At 40.9% G+C, this 19,046-nt stretch overlaps 1 protein-coding gene across 2 annotated transcripts in view; it reads left to right on the top strand.

The window, feature by feature from the left end:
* Positions 1-19,046, top strand: part of LOC115127043 (hippocampus abundant transcript 1 protein-like) — a 41,568-nt gene that overhangs the window by 16,369 nt on the left and 6,153 nt on the right. For both annotated transcript variants that reach the window (XM_029656695.2, XM_029656689.2), the window contains exons 2-10: positions 1,810-1,908; positions 4,500-4,562; positions 4,944-5,071; positions 16,060-16,174; positions 16,784-17,002; positions 17,142-17,255; positions 17,781-17,852; positions 18,221-18,333; positions 18,673-18,770. In XM_029656695.2, coding sequence (XP_029512555.1) covers positions 1,810-1,908; positions 4,500-4,562; positions 4,944-5,071; positions 16,060-16,174; positions 16,784-17,002; positions 17,142-17,255; positions 17,781-17,852; positions 18,221-18,333; positions 18,673-18,770 — 1,021 coding nt within the window. The remainder of the gene's footprint in view (positions 1-1,809; positions 1,909-4,499; positions 4,563-4,943; positions 5,072-16,059; positions 16,175-16,783; positions 17,003-17,141; positions 17,256-17,780; positions 17,853-18,220; positions 18,334-18,672; positions 18,771-19,046) is intronic.

Genomic DNA, 19,046 nt, shown 5'->3' with positions numbered 1-19,046 from the left:
GGATCAGTCGTCCTGGTCCCTTTGAAGAGAAACAGCCCCAAAGCATGATGTTTCCACCCCCATGCTTCACAATAGGTATGGTGTTCTTTGGATGCAACTCAGCATTCTTTGTCCTCCAAACATGACGAGTTGAGTTTTTACCAAAAAGTTATATTTTGGTTTCATCTGACCATATGACATTCTCCCAATCTTCTTCTGGATCATCCAAATTCTCTCTAGCAAACTTCAGATGGGCCTGGACATGTACTGGCTTAAGCAGGGGGACACGTCTGGCACTGCAGGATTTGAGTCCCTGGCGGCGTAGTGTGTTACTGATGGTAGGCTTTGTTACTTTGGTCCCAGCTCTCTGCAGGTCATTCACTAGGTCCCCCCGTGTGGTTCTGGGATTTTTGCTCACTGTTCTTGTGATCATTTTGACCCCACGGGGTGAGATCTTGCGTGGAGCTCCAGATAGAGGGAGATTATCAGTGATCTTGTATGTCTTCCATTTCCTAATAATTGCTCCCACAGTTGATTTCTTCAAACCAAGCTGCTTACCTATTGCAGATTCAGTCTTCCCAGCCTGGTGCAGGTCTACAATTTTGTTTCTTTGACAGCTCTTTGGTCTTGGCCATAGTGGAGTTTGGAGTGTGACTGTTTAAGGTTGTGGACAGTTGTATTTTATACTGCTAACAAGTACAAATAGGTGCCATTAATACAGGTAACGAGTGGAGGACAGAAGAGCCTCTTTAAAGAAGAAGTTACAGGTCTGTGAGAGCCAGAAATCTTGCTTGTTTGTAGGTGACCAAATACTTATTTTCCACCATAATTTGCAAATAAATTCATAAAAAATCCTACAATGTGATTTTCTCGATTTCTTTCTTTTTTTTTCTTCTCATTTTGTCTGTCATAGTTGAAGTGTACCTATGATGAAAATTACAGGCCTCTCTCATCTTTTTAAATGGGAGAACTTGCACAATTGGTGACTGACTAAATACTTTTTTGCCCCACTGTATGTCTAATTTCTCAGTTTAGACTAGGTGACGATGACGTGATTTGCTCTTTGCGTGACAGCGAGCTGAGAACACAACCACGTCTCAATCTCCTCCAGTCCTCACTCACGCATACATATTACATACACACAGCAAACTTGGTGCACTCAAGTTGTGAGGACTAGGGAATTGGGGGGCCCATCTCGTCTCCACTGTTATGTAACGGCCATGTCCCAAGCTTCCCAAGCTGCAGGCTGCCTCACGCTGTGCTGTGAAGTAGCTAGGGGCCTGTGCTAATCTATCTATCTTTTCTATGCCACTGCCTTCCTCAAATACCACTGCTGTCTGTCCTTGCTCAGGGGTGTCCTGGGAGACAATGGCCACGTGGATGTCTTCAAATAGCAAAGTGACTGATTCATATTGATAGAGAAGCAGTGGGCTTTTTTTATTGATAATTTTTGTTTGGACTCCTCTTGACCATCCCATTCAGAAGAACGATCTACAGTATAGAGTGGAGATCAATAAATGGTTGCCTTAGTAAATTGTTTTCCTAATAGTGCATATTGTATGTCTGCTTCCCAAAAGAATAGACTGCATTTGTCAAAATAAGTCTAGGCACTCAAATACAGCAAACCGATTTACAGGGTCCTGATAGTGTTTTTTTTATATGCTTTGTGAGTATGGTGACATGGTGGATGTTGATCATCTCAAGTTACCTTTTTGAAAAGCTGTTTACATTTTTCTAACACTGTAAGAGCTGCTCATTTCCATAGTGTATGTTTTAACATGGAATACAATATGTTCTAAAATGGCTGACTTTCTTTACTGTGTGTTGCAGCCGGGCCAGGGTATTGGCAGACCCAGTGTTTCCCATGCTGTGGTGGTCATCTTCCTGGAGTTCTTTGCCTGGGGTCTCCTTACCACTCCAATGCTGACAGTGAGTTCCATCTCTATCTGGCTTGCCTGCCTATCTTTCAAATGGGTATTTTGACCAACCAGATCAGCTTTGAAAAAGAGCTGATGTGAAAAGATCTGATGCGATTGGTCAAAATACAAATTTTTGTAATAAAACGTAGACTGCCTCTGCCTAATTATGATATTTTTCCATTTACACATCAGCCTAATTCAGATCTTTTTCCAGTAATTGGTATTTTGATGAATCAGATAAGCTCTTTTGACCGTAATTTGGCAAAATATCAGAATTGGGCTAGCTAGGTCTCTCCAGGTCTATTTACAGTGTAGAAGTTTACATACACCTTAGCCAAATACATTTAAACTTAGTTTTTCACAATTCCTGACATTTAATCCCTGTAAATATTCCCTGTTTTAGGTCATTTAGGATCACCACTTTATTTTAAGAATGTGGAATGTCAGAATAAAAGGAGAGAGCATGATTTATTTCAGCTTTTATTTCTTTCATCACATTCCCAGTGGGTCAGACGTTTACATACAATCAATTAGTATTTGGTAGCATTGCCTTTAAATAGTTTAACTTGGTTCAAATGTTTCGGGTGGCCTTCTACAAGCTGCCCACAATGTGTTGGGTGACTTATGGCTCATTCCTCCTGACAGAGCTGGTGAAACTGAGTCAGGTTTGTAGGCCGCCTTGCTCGCTCCATAGGATTGAGGTCAGGGCTTTGCGATGGCCACTCCAATACCTTGACTTTGTTGTCCTTAAGCCAATTTGCCACAACTTTGGAAGTATGCTTGGGGTCATTGTCCATTTGGAAGACCCATTTGCGACCAAGCTTTAACTTCCTGGCTGATATCTTGAGATGTTGCTTCAATATATCCACATCATTTTCCTTCCTCATGCTGCCATCTATTTTGTGAAGTACACGTGTCCCTCCTGCAGCAAAGCACCGCCACAACATGATGCTGCCACCCCCGTGCTTCACGGTTGGGATGGGGATCTTCATCTTGCAAGCCACCCCCTTTATACTCCAAACATAACAATGGTCATTATGGCCAAACAGTTCTATTTTTGTTTCATCAGACCAGAGGACATTTCTCCAAAAGTAAATCAAATCAAATCAAAAATCAAATCAAAAACTACTATCTTTGTCCCCATGTGCAGTTGCAAACTGTAGTCTGTCTTTTTGATGGCGGCTTTGGAGCAGTGGCATCTTCCTTGCTGAGCGGCCTTTCGGGTTATGTCGATATAGGACTCATTTTACTGTGAATATAGATACCTTTGTACCTGTTTCCTCCAGCATCTTCACAAGGTCCTTTGCTGTTGTTCTGGGATTGATTTTCGTTCATCTCTAGGAGACAGAATGCGTCTCCTTTTTGAGCGGTATGACGGCTGCATGGTCCCATGGTGTTTATACTTGCATACTATTGTTTGTACAGATGAACGTGATACCTTCAGGCGTTTGGAAATTGCTCCCAAGGACGAACCAGACTTGTGGATGTCTACAAATTTTTTTCTAAGGTCTTGGCTGATTTCTTTTGACTTTCCCATGATGTCAAGCAAAGAGGCACTGAGTTTGAAGGTAGGCCTTGAAATACATCCACAGGTACACCTCCAATTAACTAAAATTATGTCAATTAGCCTATCAGAAGCTTCTAAAGCCATGACATCTTTTTCTGGAGATTTCCAAGCTGTTTAAAGGCACAGTCAACTTAGTGTATGTAAACTTCTGACCCACTGGAATTGTGATACAGTGAATTATAAGTGAAATAATCTGTCTGTAAACAATTGTTGGAAGAATTACTTGTGTCATGCACAAAGTAGATGTCCTAACCCAACTTGCCAAAACTATAGTTTGTTAACAATACATTTGTGGAGTGGTTGAAAAATGAGTTTTAAAGACTACAACCTAAGTGTATGTAAACTTCTGACTTCAACTGTAAATGGTACCAGAGGTCTGTCATGATACAAGGGGATGCGTGAGATAATTAGCAGCATTTGTTCTGGTGCTTTGGACAAATCATGACTTCGCAGGTGTTAGCATCTTTTCAAATTTTGGAAGTGGAGGGGACATTTGGCCCATAGACTTTCCCTTAACTTGCAAAGAGACAGGGTGGAGCTTTTTACTCCTATTCTGTTCCGATCCTCATTCTATCTCTTCTCTTAACACATATGGACCCAGAGTGTTCTCGGTTAACTGAGATAAATCTTCTCAAAACTCATTGGGACCGATGGCCCTTGGCCTTTCCCTCCAATACGGTTGAGAAGGAGGCGAGAAAGGAGGTAATGAGGAATTACAGAAATACTAATTGTCTATAGGTCTCTATCGCTCTCTATCTTGTTCTTTCTGACACTGTACAGTCATCCTTCTCTTGCTCTTATTTTCCTCTTCTACTTTCTATTCTCACCTTCCCTCTCTGTCAACCTTCCCTTTTGAATGTTCTAGTAAAACGCACCTGTGTTGTTTTTTAGGGTAGGTTTCTTGTCTTGTTAAAATACTGTGTGTGTGTGTGTGTGTGTGTGTGTGTGTGTGTCTGTGACTGTTATGGTTTCTTGGCAGCCTTTCCATCGAACAGCCCTGTTTAAGATGTTTGTGGTTTTTCTGTTCTTTGCAGGTTTTACATGAAACTTTTCCACAGCACACGTTTCTGATGAATGGTCTCATTCAAGGGGTGAAGGTAAGACATCAGGCTTAGAAATAACTATTTAGCAAAGACTATGAACAGTATATCTCCCCAAAAAATGAACCAACAATGCCATTTATTGATCACCTCTATGCTACAGAGGACCCCCCCATAGAGTTGAACAAAAGCAGCACATTCTTTATTCTGTGTACTCCAGCTGATCTTTTTTCAGTATCTTATTATTTCATATCAAGTGCATGTTTATTGTAGGTTTATTATAGGTCATAAAATGAGCCATTTTTGTGCTGCAACATGATTGTAATCAAGCTCGCTCTCATTTCCTTTAAAGATGAATGAGCCTTCTCATTATGGGTTCCCGGTAACCATGGCAATTTTAACAGAGGCTCCTACCTTCTTCACCCTCCTCCTCAACAGGGTCTTCTGTCCTTCATGAGCGCCCCTCTGATTGGTGCCTTGTCAGACGTGTGGGGCAGACGGTCCTTCCTATTGGTCACTGTGTTCTTCACCTGCGCCCCCATCCCGCTAATGAGACTCAGTCCCTGGTAAGACCGCCCGTTTCTGCTGGCCAAGAAAAAAAATCACTGTTGTGATTTGGTTTAGTATTCATTGTTTATTTGATTAGAATTAAACAATAAGCACATTTAAACATGAAATATACAGTTAGACAAAGAGTCAAAGTAAAACCACATAGGGTTCTTCGGGTTGTCCTCATAGGGAAACCCTTTTTGGTGCTACCTAGTACCCTCTATGTACCCTCTTTGAAGTGTTCTTCCTAGAACCCTCTATTACAGCTTCCATCCCCAAGCCATAAGGCTGCTGAACAATTAATCAAATGGCCACCCGGACTATTTACATTGCTGTTTATTATCTATGAATAGACCCTTTACCCCTACCTACATGTACAAATGACCTCAACTAACCTGTACCCCCGCACATTGACTCGGTACCGATACCTCCTATATATAGCCAAGTTATTATTTTGTGTTACTTTTTATTACATTTTTTACTTTAGTTTATTTAGTTAATACTTTCTTGACTCTATTTCTTGAACTGCATTGTTTGGTTAAGGGCATGTAAGTAAGCATTTCACGGTATTCACCTGTATTCGGCGCATGTGACCAATAAAATTGGATTTGGTTTGATATTAACAGTTCTACTAAGAACCCTTTAATCTTTGAAGGGTTCTTCCTAGAACCCTCAATGAGTGTTTGCACCAGCCGTATTAACCTTTAAAGTTAAAAGCCTTTATGACAGTAAATTACATATATCTAAAGCCTTATCTTTGAGGGCCTAGTTATACTCCTTGTCTACAGGCCACATCAGGCCTGCAAGGCACGGTAATGCTCACTTTGGAATGTGAAGTGTAATTCCTGTTGGAATCCAGCCAGATTGAGGATATCTCACAATTGAAACTTTTGATCACCCTCAATCCTTCGTGATGGGGAAACTAAGCTTCTTGAAGCATTGAGGCTATCCAGCCCATTGTGTCGAAAATAGGTTAATACTCAAGGCTTTGATCAACAAAGTGTACACTAGTGGCACCTGCTGGTCAAAAGAATTTAGAGCAGCCAAATTATTATATATGACATCCCAAACAGAGCAGCCCGTACGCAGGGTAGTCTTTATGTTTTCTACCGAAACCAATATCAAACCATTCAGGTGGTTGTTTGACTAAACAAAACTTCGGTTGTCATTGATCACGTGAGTCTGAAAAATTGATACCGGCACACTGCTTTGAAGTAAACTGGTTAACAATTTCGACATATGTCTCAGAGCTCCGTTATATCAAACGTAACATCACTAGCAATCTGCATTGAAAATGACTCCTATGGTAGAGAAGAGTCTACCTGAAACTTCTTAACTGGAATAATAATCTCAGTAACGGGTACAATAAATCCAACTACTAACAGATTGGAATAGTTTATAAAAATGCATGCTATTTATCAACCATTCACTGTACATGCAAAAATACAGATATTGAAACAATTCTGAAATTCTACCTTCAATAGAGCATGCTGGGAAATATGCTAATAATTGGCATGGTTTAGTCTTTTACTCTAGTAAAAATAACACAATCTCACTCAACTCTGCTTATTAAAACATTCTCACACCTATCTTTTTAAATTAATCAGATTACTCATACTCCTGATGTTACGTTGAAACACTGAGGGAAATACGAATGCTTAGGCAGTATTTAAAGTGGAACTGTTTAACTACTTTGCGTATACAGTATGAAACAGACAATCTTAATACCAATGCATGCTTAGTATAATACACCAATACATTTCTTGGTAGTCCAAAAAACTATTGCTATCAGGTTGTAAATATCAGCTGGCCTGGTACATTGTTTGCCTCCACCACCGTTTCAGTGAGTCAATATTTTTAACAAAACGGACTACTCTAACTAGACACAATACAATCAAACTAGCAAGGGCAGTGATCACAAGTCAGTCATAACATGGTTAATAGGCTAGCGCACATGTGTCAAATCAAATCAAATCAAATTGTATTTGTCACATACACATGGTTAGCAGATGTTAATGCGAGTGTAGCGAAATGCTTGTGCTTCTAGTTCCGACAATGCAGTAATAACCAACAAGTAATCTAACTAACAATTCCAAAACTACTTCTTATACACAGTGTAAGGGGATAAAGAATATGTACATAAAGATATATGAATGAGTGATGGTACAGAGCAGCATAGGCAAGATACAGTAGATGGTATCAGGTACAGTATGTACATATGAGATGAGTATGTAAACAAAGTGGCATAGTTAAAGTGGCTAGTGATACATGTATTACATAAGGATGCAGTAGATGATATAGAGTACAGTATATATGTATACATATGAGATGAATAATGTAGGGTATGTAAACATTATATTAGGTAACATTGTTTAAAGTGGCTAGTGATATATTTTACATCATTTCCCATCAATTCCCATTATTAAAGTGGCTGGAGTTGAGTCAGTGTGTTGGCAGCAGCCACTCAATGTTAGTGGTGGCTGTTTAACAGTCTGATGGCCTTGAGATAGAAGCTGTTTTTCAGTCTCTCGGTCCCAGCTTTGATGCACCTGTACTGACCTCGCCTTCTGGATGATAGCGGGGTGAACATGCAGTGGCTCGGGTGGTTGTTGTCCTTGATGATCTTTATGGCCTTCCTGTAACATCGGGTGGTGTAGGTGTCCTGGAGGGCAGGTAGTTTGCCCCCGGTGATGCGTTGTGCAGACCTCACTACCCTCTGGAGAGCCTTACGGTTGTGGGCGGAGCAGTTGCTGTACCAGGCGGTGATACAGCCCGCCAGGATGCTCTCGATTGTGCATCTGTAGAAGTTTGTGAGTGCTTTTGGTGACAAGCCAAATTTCTTCAGCCTCCTGAGGTTGAAGAGGCGCTGCTGCGCCTTCTTCACGATGCTGTCTGTGTGAGTGGACCAATTCAGTTTGTCTGTGATGTGTATGCCGAGGAACTTAAAACTTACTACCCTCTCCACTACTGTTCCATCGATGTGGATAGGGGGGTGTTCCCTCTGCTGTTTCCTGAAGTCCACAATCATCTCCTTGGTTTTTTGATGTTGAGTGTGAGGTTATTTTCCTGACACCACACTCCGAGGGCCCTCACTTCCTCCCTGTAGGCCGTCTCGTCGTTGTTGGTAATCAAGCCTACCACTGTTGTGTCGTCCGCAAACTTGATGATTGAGTTGGAGGCGTGCGTGGCCACGCAGTCGTGGGTGAACAGGGAGTACAGGAGAGGGCTCAGAACGCACCCTTGTGGGGCCCCAGTGTTGAGGATCAGCGGGGTGGAGATGTTGTTGCCTACCCTCACCACCTGGGGGCGGCCCGTCAGGAAGTCCAGTACCCATTTGCACAGGGCGGGGTCGAGACCCAGGGTCTCGAGCTTGATGACGAGCTTGGAGGGTACTATGGTGTTGAATGCCGAGCTGTAGTCGATGAACAGCATTCTCACATAGGTATTCCTCTTGTCCAGATGGGTTAGGGCAGTGTGCAGTGTGGTTGAGATTGCATCGTCTGTGGACCTATTTGGGCGGTAAGCAAATTGGAGTGGGTCTAGGGTGTCAGGTAGGGTGGAGGTGATATGGTCCTTGACTAGTCTCTCAAAGCACTTCATGATGACGGAAGTGAGTGCTACGGGGCAGTAGTCGTTTAGCTCAGTTACAGTGCCTTGCGAAAGTAATAATTTTGCAGGCCCAATTTTTCAGTTTTCGATTTGTTAAAAAAGTTTGAAATATCCAATAAATGTCGTTCCACTTTATGATTGTGTCCCACTTGTTGTTGATTCTTCACAAAAAAATACAGTTTTATATCTTTATGTTTGAAGCCTGAAATGTGGCAAAAGGTCGCAAAGTTCAAGGGGGCCGAATACTTTCGCAAGGCACTGTACCTTAGCTTTCTTGGGAACAGGAACAATGGTGGCCCTCTTGAAGCATGTGGGAACAGCAGACTGGTATAGGGATTGATTGAATATGTCCGTAAACACACCGGCCAGCTGGTCTGCGCAAGCTCTGAGGGCGCGGCTGGGGATGCCGTCTGGGCCTGCAGCCTTGCAAGGGTTAACACGTTTAAATGTTTTAAATGTTTTACTCACCTAGGCTGCAGTGAAGGAGAGTCCGCATGTTTTCGTTGCAGGCCTGTCAGTGGCACTGTATTGTCCTCAAAGCGGGCAAAAAAGTAATTTAGTCTGCCTGGGAGCAAGACATCCTGGTCCGTGACTGGGCTGGTTTTCTTCTTGTAGTCCGTGATTGACTGTAGACACAACACAAGGCCTGCGGGCCAAGTAGGACACACAAGCAAGCGAGTATAAATTTACATTTACATTTAAGTCATTTAGCAGACGCTCTTATCCAGAGCGACTTACAAATGAGTCAACAGTTCTACTTTATGAAATTGCAGCCTGATGTGCTCCTATCATTAATTCAAACTTCAACTGTGCTGCTTTCATGTGTCCCATCCCATTTACAGCGCGCAGGGGAGGGAAAGTGCACAGACACACGCCACAGTCCTAGCTAGGCTACTAAAATGTTGCAGTCTGGCTTCAGTTTTTAAAGCTTAAAAATGTATATATATATATATATATTTTTTTTAACTGCAGCAAAACAAAATGTAAAAGAGAAAAATGTAAGCCTGTTACAGTAACATTTGAGCAGTAGCCTAAGTTGGCTACTCAACTGCAGGACATTTTGAGTGCACCACACAGCAATGCTGCCTTGCACCACTCAAGTGATCCATGCAGTGCAAAAAAATTTTGTAAACCATGTTTTTAGTTTAAATGTTAAAATAACCAAAAGGTAGCTATAGGATGTTGTAAGTTATTAAATACTTTTTTTGATTAGGGGCGCAGCATATCATGCACATCTGCAAGCATAGCAGCAAAGTCTGGACAAGTATTGTTTATCGCTTTTGTTGTAATATCTTAAAATGCTTTGTACAGCATCCTAATCCTATGTCTATACCGTGCATTTGGAAAGTATTTTTACCCCTCGACTTTTTCCACATTATGATACTTTACAGCCTTATTATAAAATGGATTAATTTTTATTTATTTTTTATCATCAATCTACACACAATACCCCATAATGACAAAGCGAAAATAGGTTTTTAGACATTTTTGCAAATGTATTAAAAACAGAAATACCTTATTTACGTAATTATTCAGACACTTTGCTATGAGACTCAAAATTGAGCTCAGCTCAGTGGCGATTTTAGCATGTAAATCTTGTTGGGGGCAAACAAAAAAATGTGGGATGCATGCCAGCAAAGCCACTACACGACACAACACTAAACAAGACATGACTTGCACTATAACGGTGACAAACGGTGCCCACAAACTGTTAGGGCCTACATAAAGCTGGCCCAACAGCAGAGTCCCAACAGCAGAGTCCCAACAGCAGAGTCCCAACAGCAGAGTCCCCACACCTTACCACTGCTACACCTGGCTTTCAGCAGAGCCTTGTCTGGTAGCAAAACAGTTAATTCAGCCTCATTTACTGCTTTTAAAAAAAACATAGCTGATATGGCTGACTTACTTAAACAAATGTGGTGTCTACTGACAATTGAGATGTACAAATTATGGCATAAGTGAACGACAAGCAGATAAGAGGCAATCCGTAATTTCGATTAAGACATTAAAGAGCAAGCGACGCCGGACATAGTCAATATAACTATTTGATCAGCACTTTTGAAATGTGCAGCGACTGAATTCAGAACTTGGGCCGTTCTTACAGTGTACTCCCTGTACAAGTCAAAACCGTAGGATAAATAAAGGGGCCATATAAACAGACAATGAAAGCTCTTACAATATTCAATGATTACATTTCTCTGAAACAGGTTGTAGGCTTTAGGTGCACCACCAAGTTAGAACAGTAGGCGAAATCAAGAGGTGAAAATAGACCAAATTATTAGGGTGAGGCACATTGAACGCCATTTAGGTCTTTGCGTATCAAAAAATATACACATCATATAACACTATTTGACGCGTTAAATAAGCTTTTAATTTGAACACATCAAATAACACAATTCTATTATATAATCCTGTATGTGCTGAATTTGCACGTGCAAGCTATGCACCACCACTACTATCAGTAGCACTGTCAAAGATGTACAGAAAGTATCCAAACAAGCACTCACCGGACCACCAGTGATGTGTTTACAATACCGCTTTGGCGAAAATAGACCAAATTATTAGGGTGAGACACATATGGTCTACTAACAGCTTACTACACAACATACACTTGGTATTACTTTCTTAGCGACAGTATACATTTATCCCTTGCATATTACAGTGGCGCAGAGGTCCTTTGTGGGAAAATTTTGTCATCAAACTTTGTCATCGTAGTCTGGCATTCTCTGGATTTATGGTGGGAACTCACAGCCATACCATTGAATAGCAGGCTAACGTTAATGTTTATTTTTTTGCAACACTTGCAGTTAGCCAGTGATTCCTTCCAAACGACTCATTGTTGAATTTGCGATTTCCAACTTGTTGTGTAATTTTTATGTCCAATGGCTAATGAGCACCGATACGTTTTATCTATAATTTCTCTTCATTATTTCTCTTTATATGACAATGATTAAAAAGGATTTGCCAGTAGATTGTCTACTTGATTTAATGTTGATGATCCAATCAAAGCTACTGTAGATATAACGTGATTTGACGTCATTTTATATGTGGCAAATGACCTTGAGCATTTTTGGAAGGGCACTTCTAATCTAAGTCTATGGCAGGACCCAAAGGGCTCACATTCTTGATGTCTACCCTTACTAAAGGCAGGTGACGTGTGTCCCCATGAGTGACAGAACACTGAGCCAATCACGGTGAAATGCTGAGTCATTCACGGTGCAATGCTCCTATTTTCTGCTGGTGTGCCTTACCACCACAGAAAACACTGAGCGAGGCTGAAACACCTGCATTTTGGAGCTGCCTTACTCAAGAAAACAAGAAACAGTCCATGTTTGTATGCGGCTTTATTAACTCAATGATATATATATCATTTTCTACATTGTTTGCAAACTGATATGTGACACGTATTAAAATAACCTGCAAAACAGGCAAGCCCCCCTCCCCAATGTTTATATATATATATATATGTGTGTGTGTGTGTGTGTGTATATATATATTTATATTTTATATATATATATATATATATATATATATATATATATATATATATACACACACATATGTATATATATGTGTATATATATATATATATATATATATATATATATATATATATATATATATACACCGTTCAAAAGGTTTGGGTCACTTAGAAATGTCCTTGTTTTCAATGAAAACATACATGAACTTCCAAAATGAATAGGAAATATAGTCAAGATGTTGACAAGGTTATAAATAATGTTTTTTCATTGAAATAATAATTGTGTCCTTCAAACTTTGCTTTCTTCAAAGAATCCTCCATTTGCAGCAATTACAGCTTGCAGACCTTTAGCATTCTAGTTGTCAATTTGTTGTGGTTATCTGAAGAGGTTTCACTCCATGCTTACTGAAGAACCTCCCAGAAGTTGGAATGGCTTGATGGGTACTTCTTACGGTCAGGTTGCTCCCACAACAGCTCAATAGGGTTGAGATCTGGTGACTGTGCTGGCCACTCCATTATAGACAGAATACCAGCTGACTGCTTATCCCCTAAATACAGTGGTCCCCAACATTACTGGCACCCTTGACTGGCGATGCACAAACAATGTTTAAACAAATATAAACAACATAATTATAGAGATAAACTCAAAATACCAACATGTGAGAAATAATGTACTTTATTAATGTTTCAATGGAACCAACCAAAATAATGTATTGATTTAATTAAAAATCAATGTCCTCCAAATCAAGGTTTCACAATTAATGGCACCCTTAAAGATTATTGTAAATAACATCTACCAAAATTTAACCACAAATTAAATTCCACTTATTTAAGTTTATCTAAGTCTTAAGGAACTATATTGAGCCATTACATCACTTCCTGTTTCACTAGGGTATAAAAATGAGGTAACACACGCAATATCCCGCTGTCATCCAACACCATGAAAGACAAGAAAAGAACTGGCTGTTCAAAGGAGACAGATGGTCGTAGACCTTCATAAATCTGGTAATCAAATCAAATGTATTTATATAGCCCTTCGTACATCAGCTGATATCTCAAAGTGCTGTACAGAAACCCAGCCTAAAACCCCAAACAGCAAGCAATGCAGGTGTTGAAGCAATGGCTACAAGAAGATCCACAAACGATTGAATATACCACTGAGCACTGTCAGGGCAATTATTAAAAAATGCAAAAGATATGAAACAGTTGAAAACCTCACGGGTAGAGGACGCATATGCATTTTGCCCCCCAGGATAGGGAGGAGTATGGTGAGAGAAGCAGCAAAATCCCCAAGAATCACTGTGAAAGAATTGCAGGCCTTGGGGTCACTAGGTTTCAAAAAGAACCATCAGACGCCACCTCCACAACCACAGGCACATTGGAAGGGTTGCCAGAAGAAAGTCATTTCTAACCCCAAGCCCTTGGAGTTTGCCAAAAGTCATTTAAAATTTGACTGGAAGAAGGTGTTCTGGTAAGATGAGACCTAAATTGAACGTTTTGGTAAGATACAGCTTTGGCATGTTTGGCATCGAAACAGAGATGCATACAAGGAGAGGCACCTCATACCCACGGTGAAACATGGAGGGGGGGTCAGTGATGTTTTGGGGCTGTTTTAATTCCAGAGGTCCAGGGGCACTGGTTAAGAATGACGGCATAAATAATTCCACCAAGTATCAGGCAATTTTGGCTGACAATCTGGTTGCTTCTGCCAGAAGGCTGGGACTTGGCCGCAGGTGGACTTTTCAACAAGACAATGACCCGAAACATACTTCAAGATCCACACAGAAATGGTTCTGTGAAAACAAAATCAATGTTCTGCCATGGCCATCTCAGTAGACCTCAATCCAATCGAAAACCTGTGGGCTGAGTGGAAGAGGGCAGTTGATAAGCGCAAACCCAAGAATGTGAAGGATCTTGAAAGGATCTGCATAGAGGAATGGTCCAAAATCCCTCCAAATGTGTTCCTTAACCTTGTCAAACATTACAGGAAAGACTCCATGCTGTTATCCTTGCCAGAGGTGGTGGCACTAAGTATTAAATGAGGAGTGCCAATAATTATGAAAAAAAAATTCATTTATTTTGTATTAAATAATTGTATGATTTTGGTTGGTTCCATTGAAACAGTAATAAAGTTCAATATTTCTCTCATGTTGGTTTATCTCAATAATTATATTGTTTACATTTTGTAAAGTATTGTTTGTGCATTGCCAGTCATTTTAGTTCTTGCATAGTTTGGAGCTGTGCTTTGGGTCATTGTCCTGTTGTGGGAGGACATTGGCTCCAATTAAGCTACGTCCACAGGGTATGGCATGGCGTTGCATAATGGAGTGATAGCCTTCCTTCTTCAAGATCCCTTTTACCATGCACAAATCTCCCACTTTACCACCATCAAAGCACCCCCAGACATCACATTGCCCCCACCATGCTTGACAGATGGCATCAAGCACTCCAGCATCTTCATTTTTTCTTCGTCTCACGAATGTTTTTCTTTGTGATCTGAACACCTCAAACTTAGATTAGTCTGTCTGTAACACTTTTTTTCCAATCTTTTATTTTTTTTGGCTAGTCTGAAATATGGCTTTTTCTTTGCAACTCTGCCTAGAAGGCCAGCATCCCGGAGTCGCCTCTTCACTGTTGACGTTGAGACTGGTGTTTTGCGGGTACTATTTAATGAAGCTGCCAGTTGAGGACGGATGTTTTTCAGCAGCAGGGACTGGGAGACTCGTCAGGCTCAAGGGAAAGATGAATGGAGCAAAGTACAGAGAGATCCTTGATGAAGACCTGCCCCAGAGCGCTCAGGACCTCAGACTGGGGCCAAGGTTCACCTTTCAACAGGACAACGACTCTAAGCACACAGCCAAGACAATGCAGGAGTGGCTTTGGGACAAGTCTCTGAATGTCCTTGAGTGGCCCAGCCAGACCCTGGACTTGAACCCGATCAAACATCTCTGGAGAGACCTGAAAATAGCTGTGCAGCAACACTCCCAATCCAGTCTGACATAGCTTGAGAGGATCTGGAGAGAAGAATGGGAGTAACTCCCAAGCTTGTAATGTCACACCCAAGAAGACTTGAGGATGTAGTCGCTGCTATAGGTGCTATATGTGCTTCAACAAAGTATTGAGTATTGCTCTGAACACTTATGTAAATGTATATTTCTGTTTTATTTTAATTTTTTATATATATTTGCAAAAATGGCTGTTCAAAATGTATTACATTTTAGAATAAGGCTGTAACGCAACAACATGTGGAAAAGTCAAGGGGTCTGAATACTTTCAGAATGCTCTGTATGTAGAACCCTTCTTGCCTTCCAAAGAATCATTCTTGCCTTCCAAAGAATCATTCTTGCCTTCCAAAGAATCATTCTTGCCTTCCAAAGAATCATTCTTGCCTTCCAAAGAATCTTTCTTGCCTTCTAAAGAATCTTTCTTGCCTTCCAAAGAATCTTTCTTCTATTCCAAATAATATTTCTTGCCTTCCAAAGAATCATCAAAGAACCCTTCTTCCAAAAAACAGTTCTTAGGAAATTAAAGGTTCTAGGTAGAACGCTTTGCCTTACAAAGAACCATTGTCTTCCAAAAAGGGATCTTCAGATGGTAGAACCCTATCCCTCACAAATTTTGTCTAAGAGTGTAGTCTTTGTCCAAATGTAACAGTGCTGTTTTAGATTAAAATACTGTATTATCCCTCATGCACATACCACCATATAGCTTTTTTAAAAACCAATTTTAGTCAGCATTTGTAATTGGTAAACACTTTAAGACTGTCATGGAATCGGTCACGGAATCTTTATCTTTAGAGTCTGAATGATTATTTGTTGATGTTATTTGTCAAGTACATGGGGTGAAATTCTCTTGCTTGAATGTGACTGACTGGTAGTTTGAAAAGAGTCTAACTGACAATGTTCCCTCCCTCAGGTGGTACTTTGCAGCGATTTCCATGTCAGGGGCTTTCTCTGTCACCTTCTCTGTCATCTTCGCTTATGTCGCTGATGTCACGGAGGAGCATGAGAGAAGCACCGCATACGGATTGGTAAAAAGTTTTTAATTATGATGCCCAGTATCTGTCTCATTTGATTCCCATGTCGATTGGGGAAGAGGGTACTGGATCATTTAACTTTTCTATCTATGTGAGTAAAGATCAAGTTCTGTAATTCTATAAGGGTCATGCAAAGTGCCCTTTTGTGCTGAGAATAGATGTTGGTAGTGTCACGTTTCTGCAAGCCTATCCTTCACACGGTGGTTTTCATATCTCATACTGTTGTGTCATGATGGATCCCTTGAGGTCACAGCATGATTAGTAGATGGTAGCAGGTGCAGCCAAATGCTCGTAGTATACCATATCCCATTGAATTCTTCCTCCCTTTTCTCTTTGTATTTTGAGCCCTGGCATTGAATGAACATAAATTCCGTTTCCTTTGTAGCTCAACCACTTGTAAAAAAAAAAAATACTGCATCCCTGACAATTGGGTCGTTGACAGCTATTGGCTCCCATACAATTCTAAAATTACACAACACAAAACATACGACAGGACTTGATGGAAAACAGTGACAATTGTCACTGAGTGGACTATCATGATGAAATATAAACTGACCTCGAAACAACTGTGTTTGAAACTAAATTCTCCTCCTGTGTCCCTAGGTATCGGCTACGTTTGCTGCCAGCCTGGTGACGAGTCCAGCCATCGGGGCGTACCTGTCCGCGTGTTACGGTGACAACCTGGTGGTGTTGGTGGCTACACTGGTTGCTTTGGCAGACATCTGTTTCATCCTGCTGGCCGTGCCAGAGTCCCTCCCGGAGAAGATGAGGCTCAACACCTGGGGTGCACCCATCACCTGGGAGCAGGCCGACCCCTTCCAGGTGAGTGCTATGCCATGACATGCCATGCTATGCTGAGAAGGCTACATCAGCTAATGGTTTCATTAGGGTGTGTCCTTTTTTTAAAGACTTTGGTGTCTCTCTGTTGTTTAAAAGTCTTTGGTCTATCTCTTGTTTGCAGTCGATGAGGAAAGTGGGGAAGGATCCCACGGTTCTTCTCATCTGTATAACCGTGTTCCTGTCCTACCTACCCGAAGCGGGCCAATACTCCAGCTTTTTTCTCTACCTTAGACAGGTAAATATCCAGCTTGTCCTGTATCTTAGGCAGAACAACTCCTCTACATTTACCTGCACCATCTGGCAGTAAACATAAGATTCAATTCAGTAAAACTTTATTTATCCCCTTAGGGGAAATTAAGAAAGACATGCCATAATTGCAAATGATAACATCATCTACATAAACTACAAGTGCAACAACAAGAGATGAAGAACAGCAAAGTTATTTCAATGCACAGTGTTCAAAGTACCTCTGGTTCAGTTCGTTTTAGTACGGTGACTATAATTATAGAGAGTGTTCTTTCGCTGTTCTTTTTAGATCCACTTGTACAGCTCTATCTCCATTGAGCACATTCAAGTGCTAGTCATTTAGCATAGTTCTGTTACTTTGCATTGGACCCTTGGAGCAAAGAGAGAAAGAGAGGCTAATGCTGTCGTTCTATCGTTCGTTCTTTCTTTTTTCTCTCTGTCCTTTCTCTTTCTCTCTTTTTCTCTCTCTTTCTCTCTCCTTCTTTCTTTTTTTTCTCTCTCTACCCCGACTCAGGTCATTAACTTCTCATCGGCAACGATCGCGGTGTTCATCGGGGTGGTTGGAATCCTCTCCATCATAGCCCAGGTACGTATCTGACTCAATGGTGACCTTCTGCTAGTCCATTTAACTGTGTCTGTGGGGAACTGCAATGTGTTAACGAACAATCCGTTTCTTAGGTTAACAGCATGTGTCTCAGTTCAACTGTGTGACTGTCCTTTGGAATGTATTTAATCGAGCTCCACGTTTAGATGTACATCATGTCGACATAGCCCGGTCTATCCTACTTAAAAGAAAAGCATTCTAATGTAATGTAGCAACTCGTGTCATTCCTATGCATACAATATTTCTGAAGAAATGAATTGGCCATCTGTAAAGCACCAATGACAACTTCTGATACAAAATGGGCATTATAAATACATTTTGTTTGATTCATTGATTATTTGTCGTTGCAGACACTTATCCTGACAGTCTTGATGAGAACGATCGGGAACAAGAACACAGTTCTACTGGGGCTGGGCTTCCAGATTCTACAGCTGGCCTGGTACGGTTTTGGGTCAGAGCCATGGTGGGTCACCTTTAACTCTCTCTTCACTGTGGTTAGTGGAGTATGATCTACAGAGCTGTCCTAAAATGTGTTACATGTCAAAATGTGTATGTTTATGTAGCTACTGGTATATCTTCCCCCCCACCCCGTCTTTAGAATCTATCTAAAATGAAAAGAAAAGAGAAGGAGGATCGGGAATCGATTTTTGTCAAAGATCATTGAGCATGCTCAGTAGGGCTGGTCATGAGGGTGCGACTCCTTAGAGTGGGTCCATTTAGCTAAGTGATGTCTCGTACGGTATGTGTCTGTAGCTAACCACGGTCTCCTCTGTGTCTCTTTCTCTCTCGCTGTGGCTTTTAGGATGATGTGGGCAGCGGGTGCAGTAGCAGCCATGTCTAGTATCACCTTTCCTGCAGTGAGCGCCCTGGTGTCTCACAGCGCAGACCCAGATAAGCAGGGTAAATAAAACATTCCCCTTATTGCCCTTTACTGTATGTAATCTATCCATTCATCCCGTTCTCTACGGTACTACCTTTCCTCCGCCGTTACCCTTTTTTGAAAGTGAATAAATGTTATTTAATTTTTGGAGACATTTTTTTCTTTTACTACCATTTTCCATTAAGACACATCACAGCGTATGAATGCATGGATGTTTTTAAAGTGGACTGTTTGATTTCATAGCAGACAAATCCTGTTATCGTTTGAATTTGTTTTTTTTTAAATAATAGACTATT

Source organism: Oncorhynchus nerka, linkage group LG4 (genome assembly GCF_034236695.1).
Source record: "Oncorhynchus nerka isolate Pitt River linkage group LG4, Oner_Uvic_2.0, whole genome shotgun sequence".
Taxonomy (NCBI): Eukaryota; Metazoa; Chordata; class Actinopteri; order Salmoniformes; family Salmonidae; genus Oncorhynchus; species Oncorhynchus nerka.
This window is presented reverse-complemented; position numbering and strand designations above follow the sequence as displayed.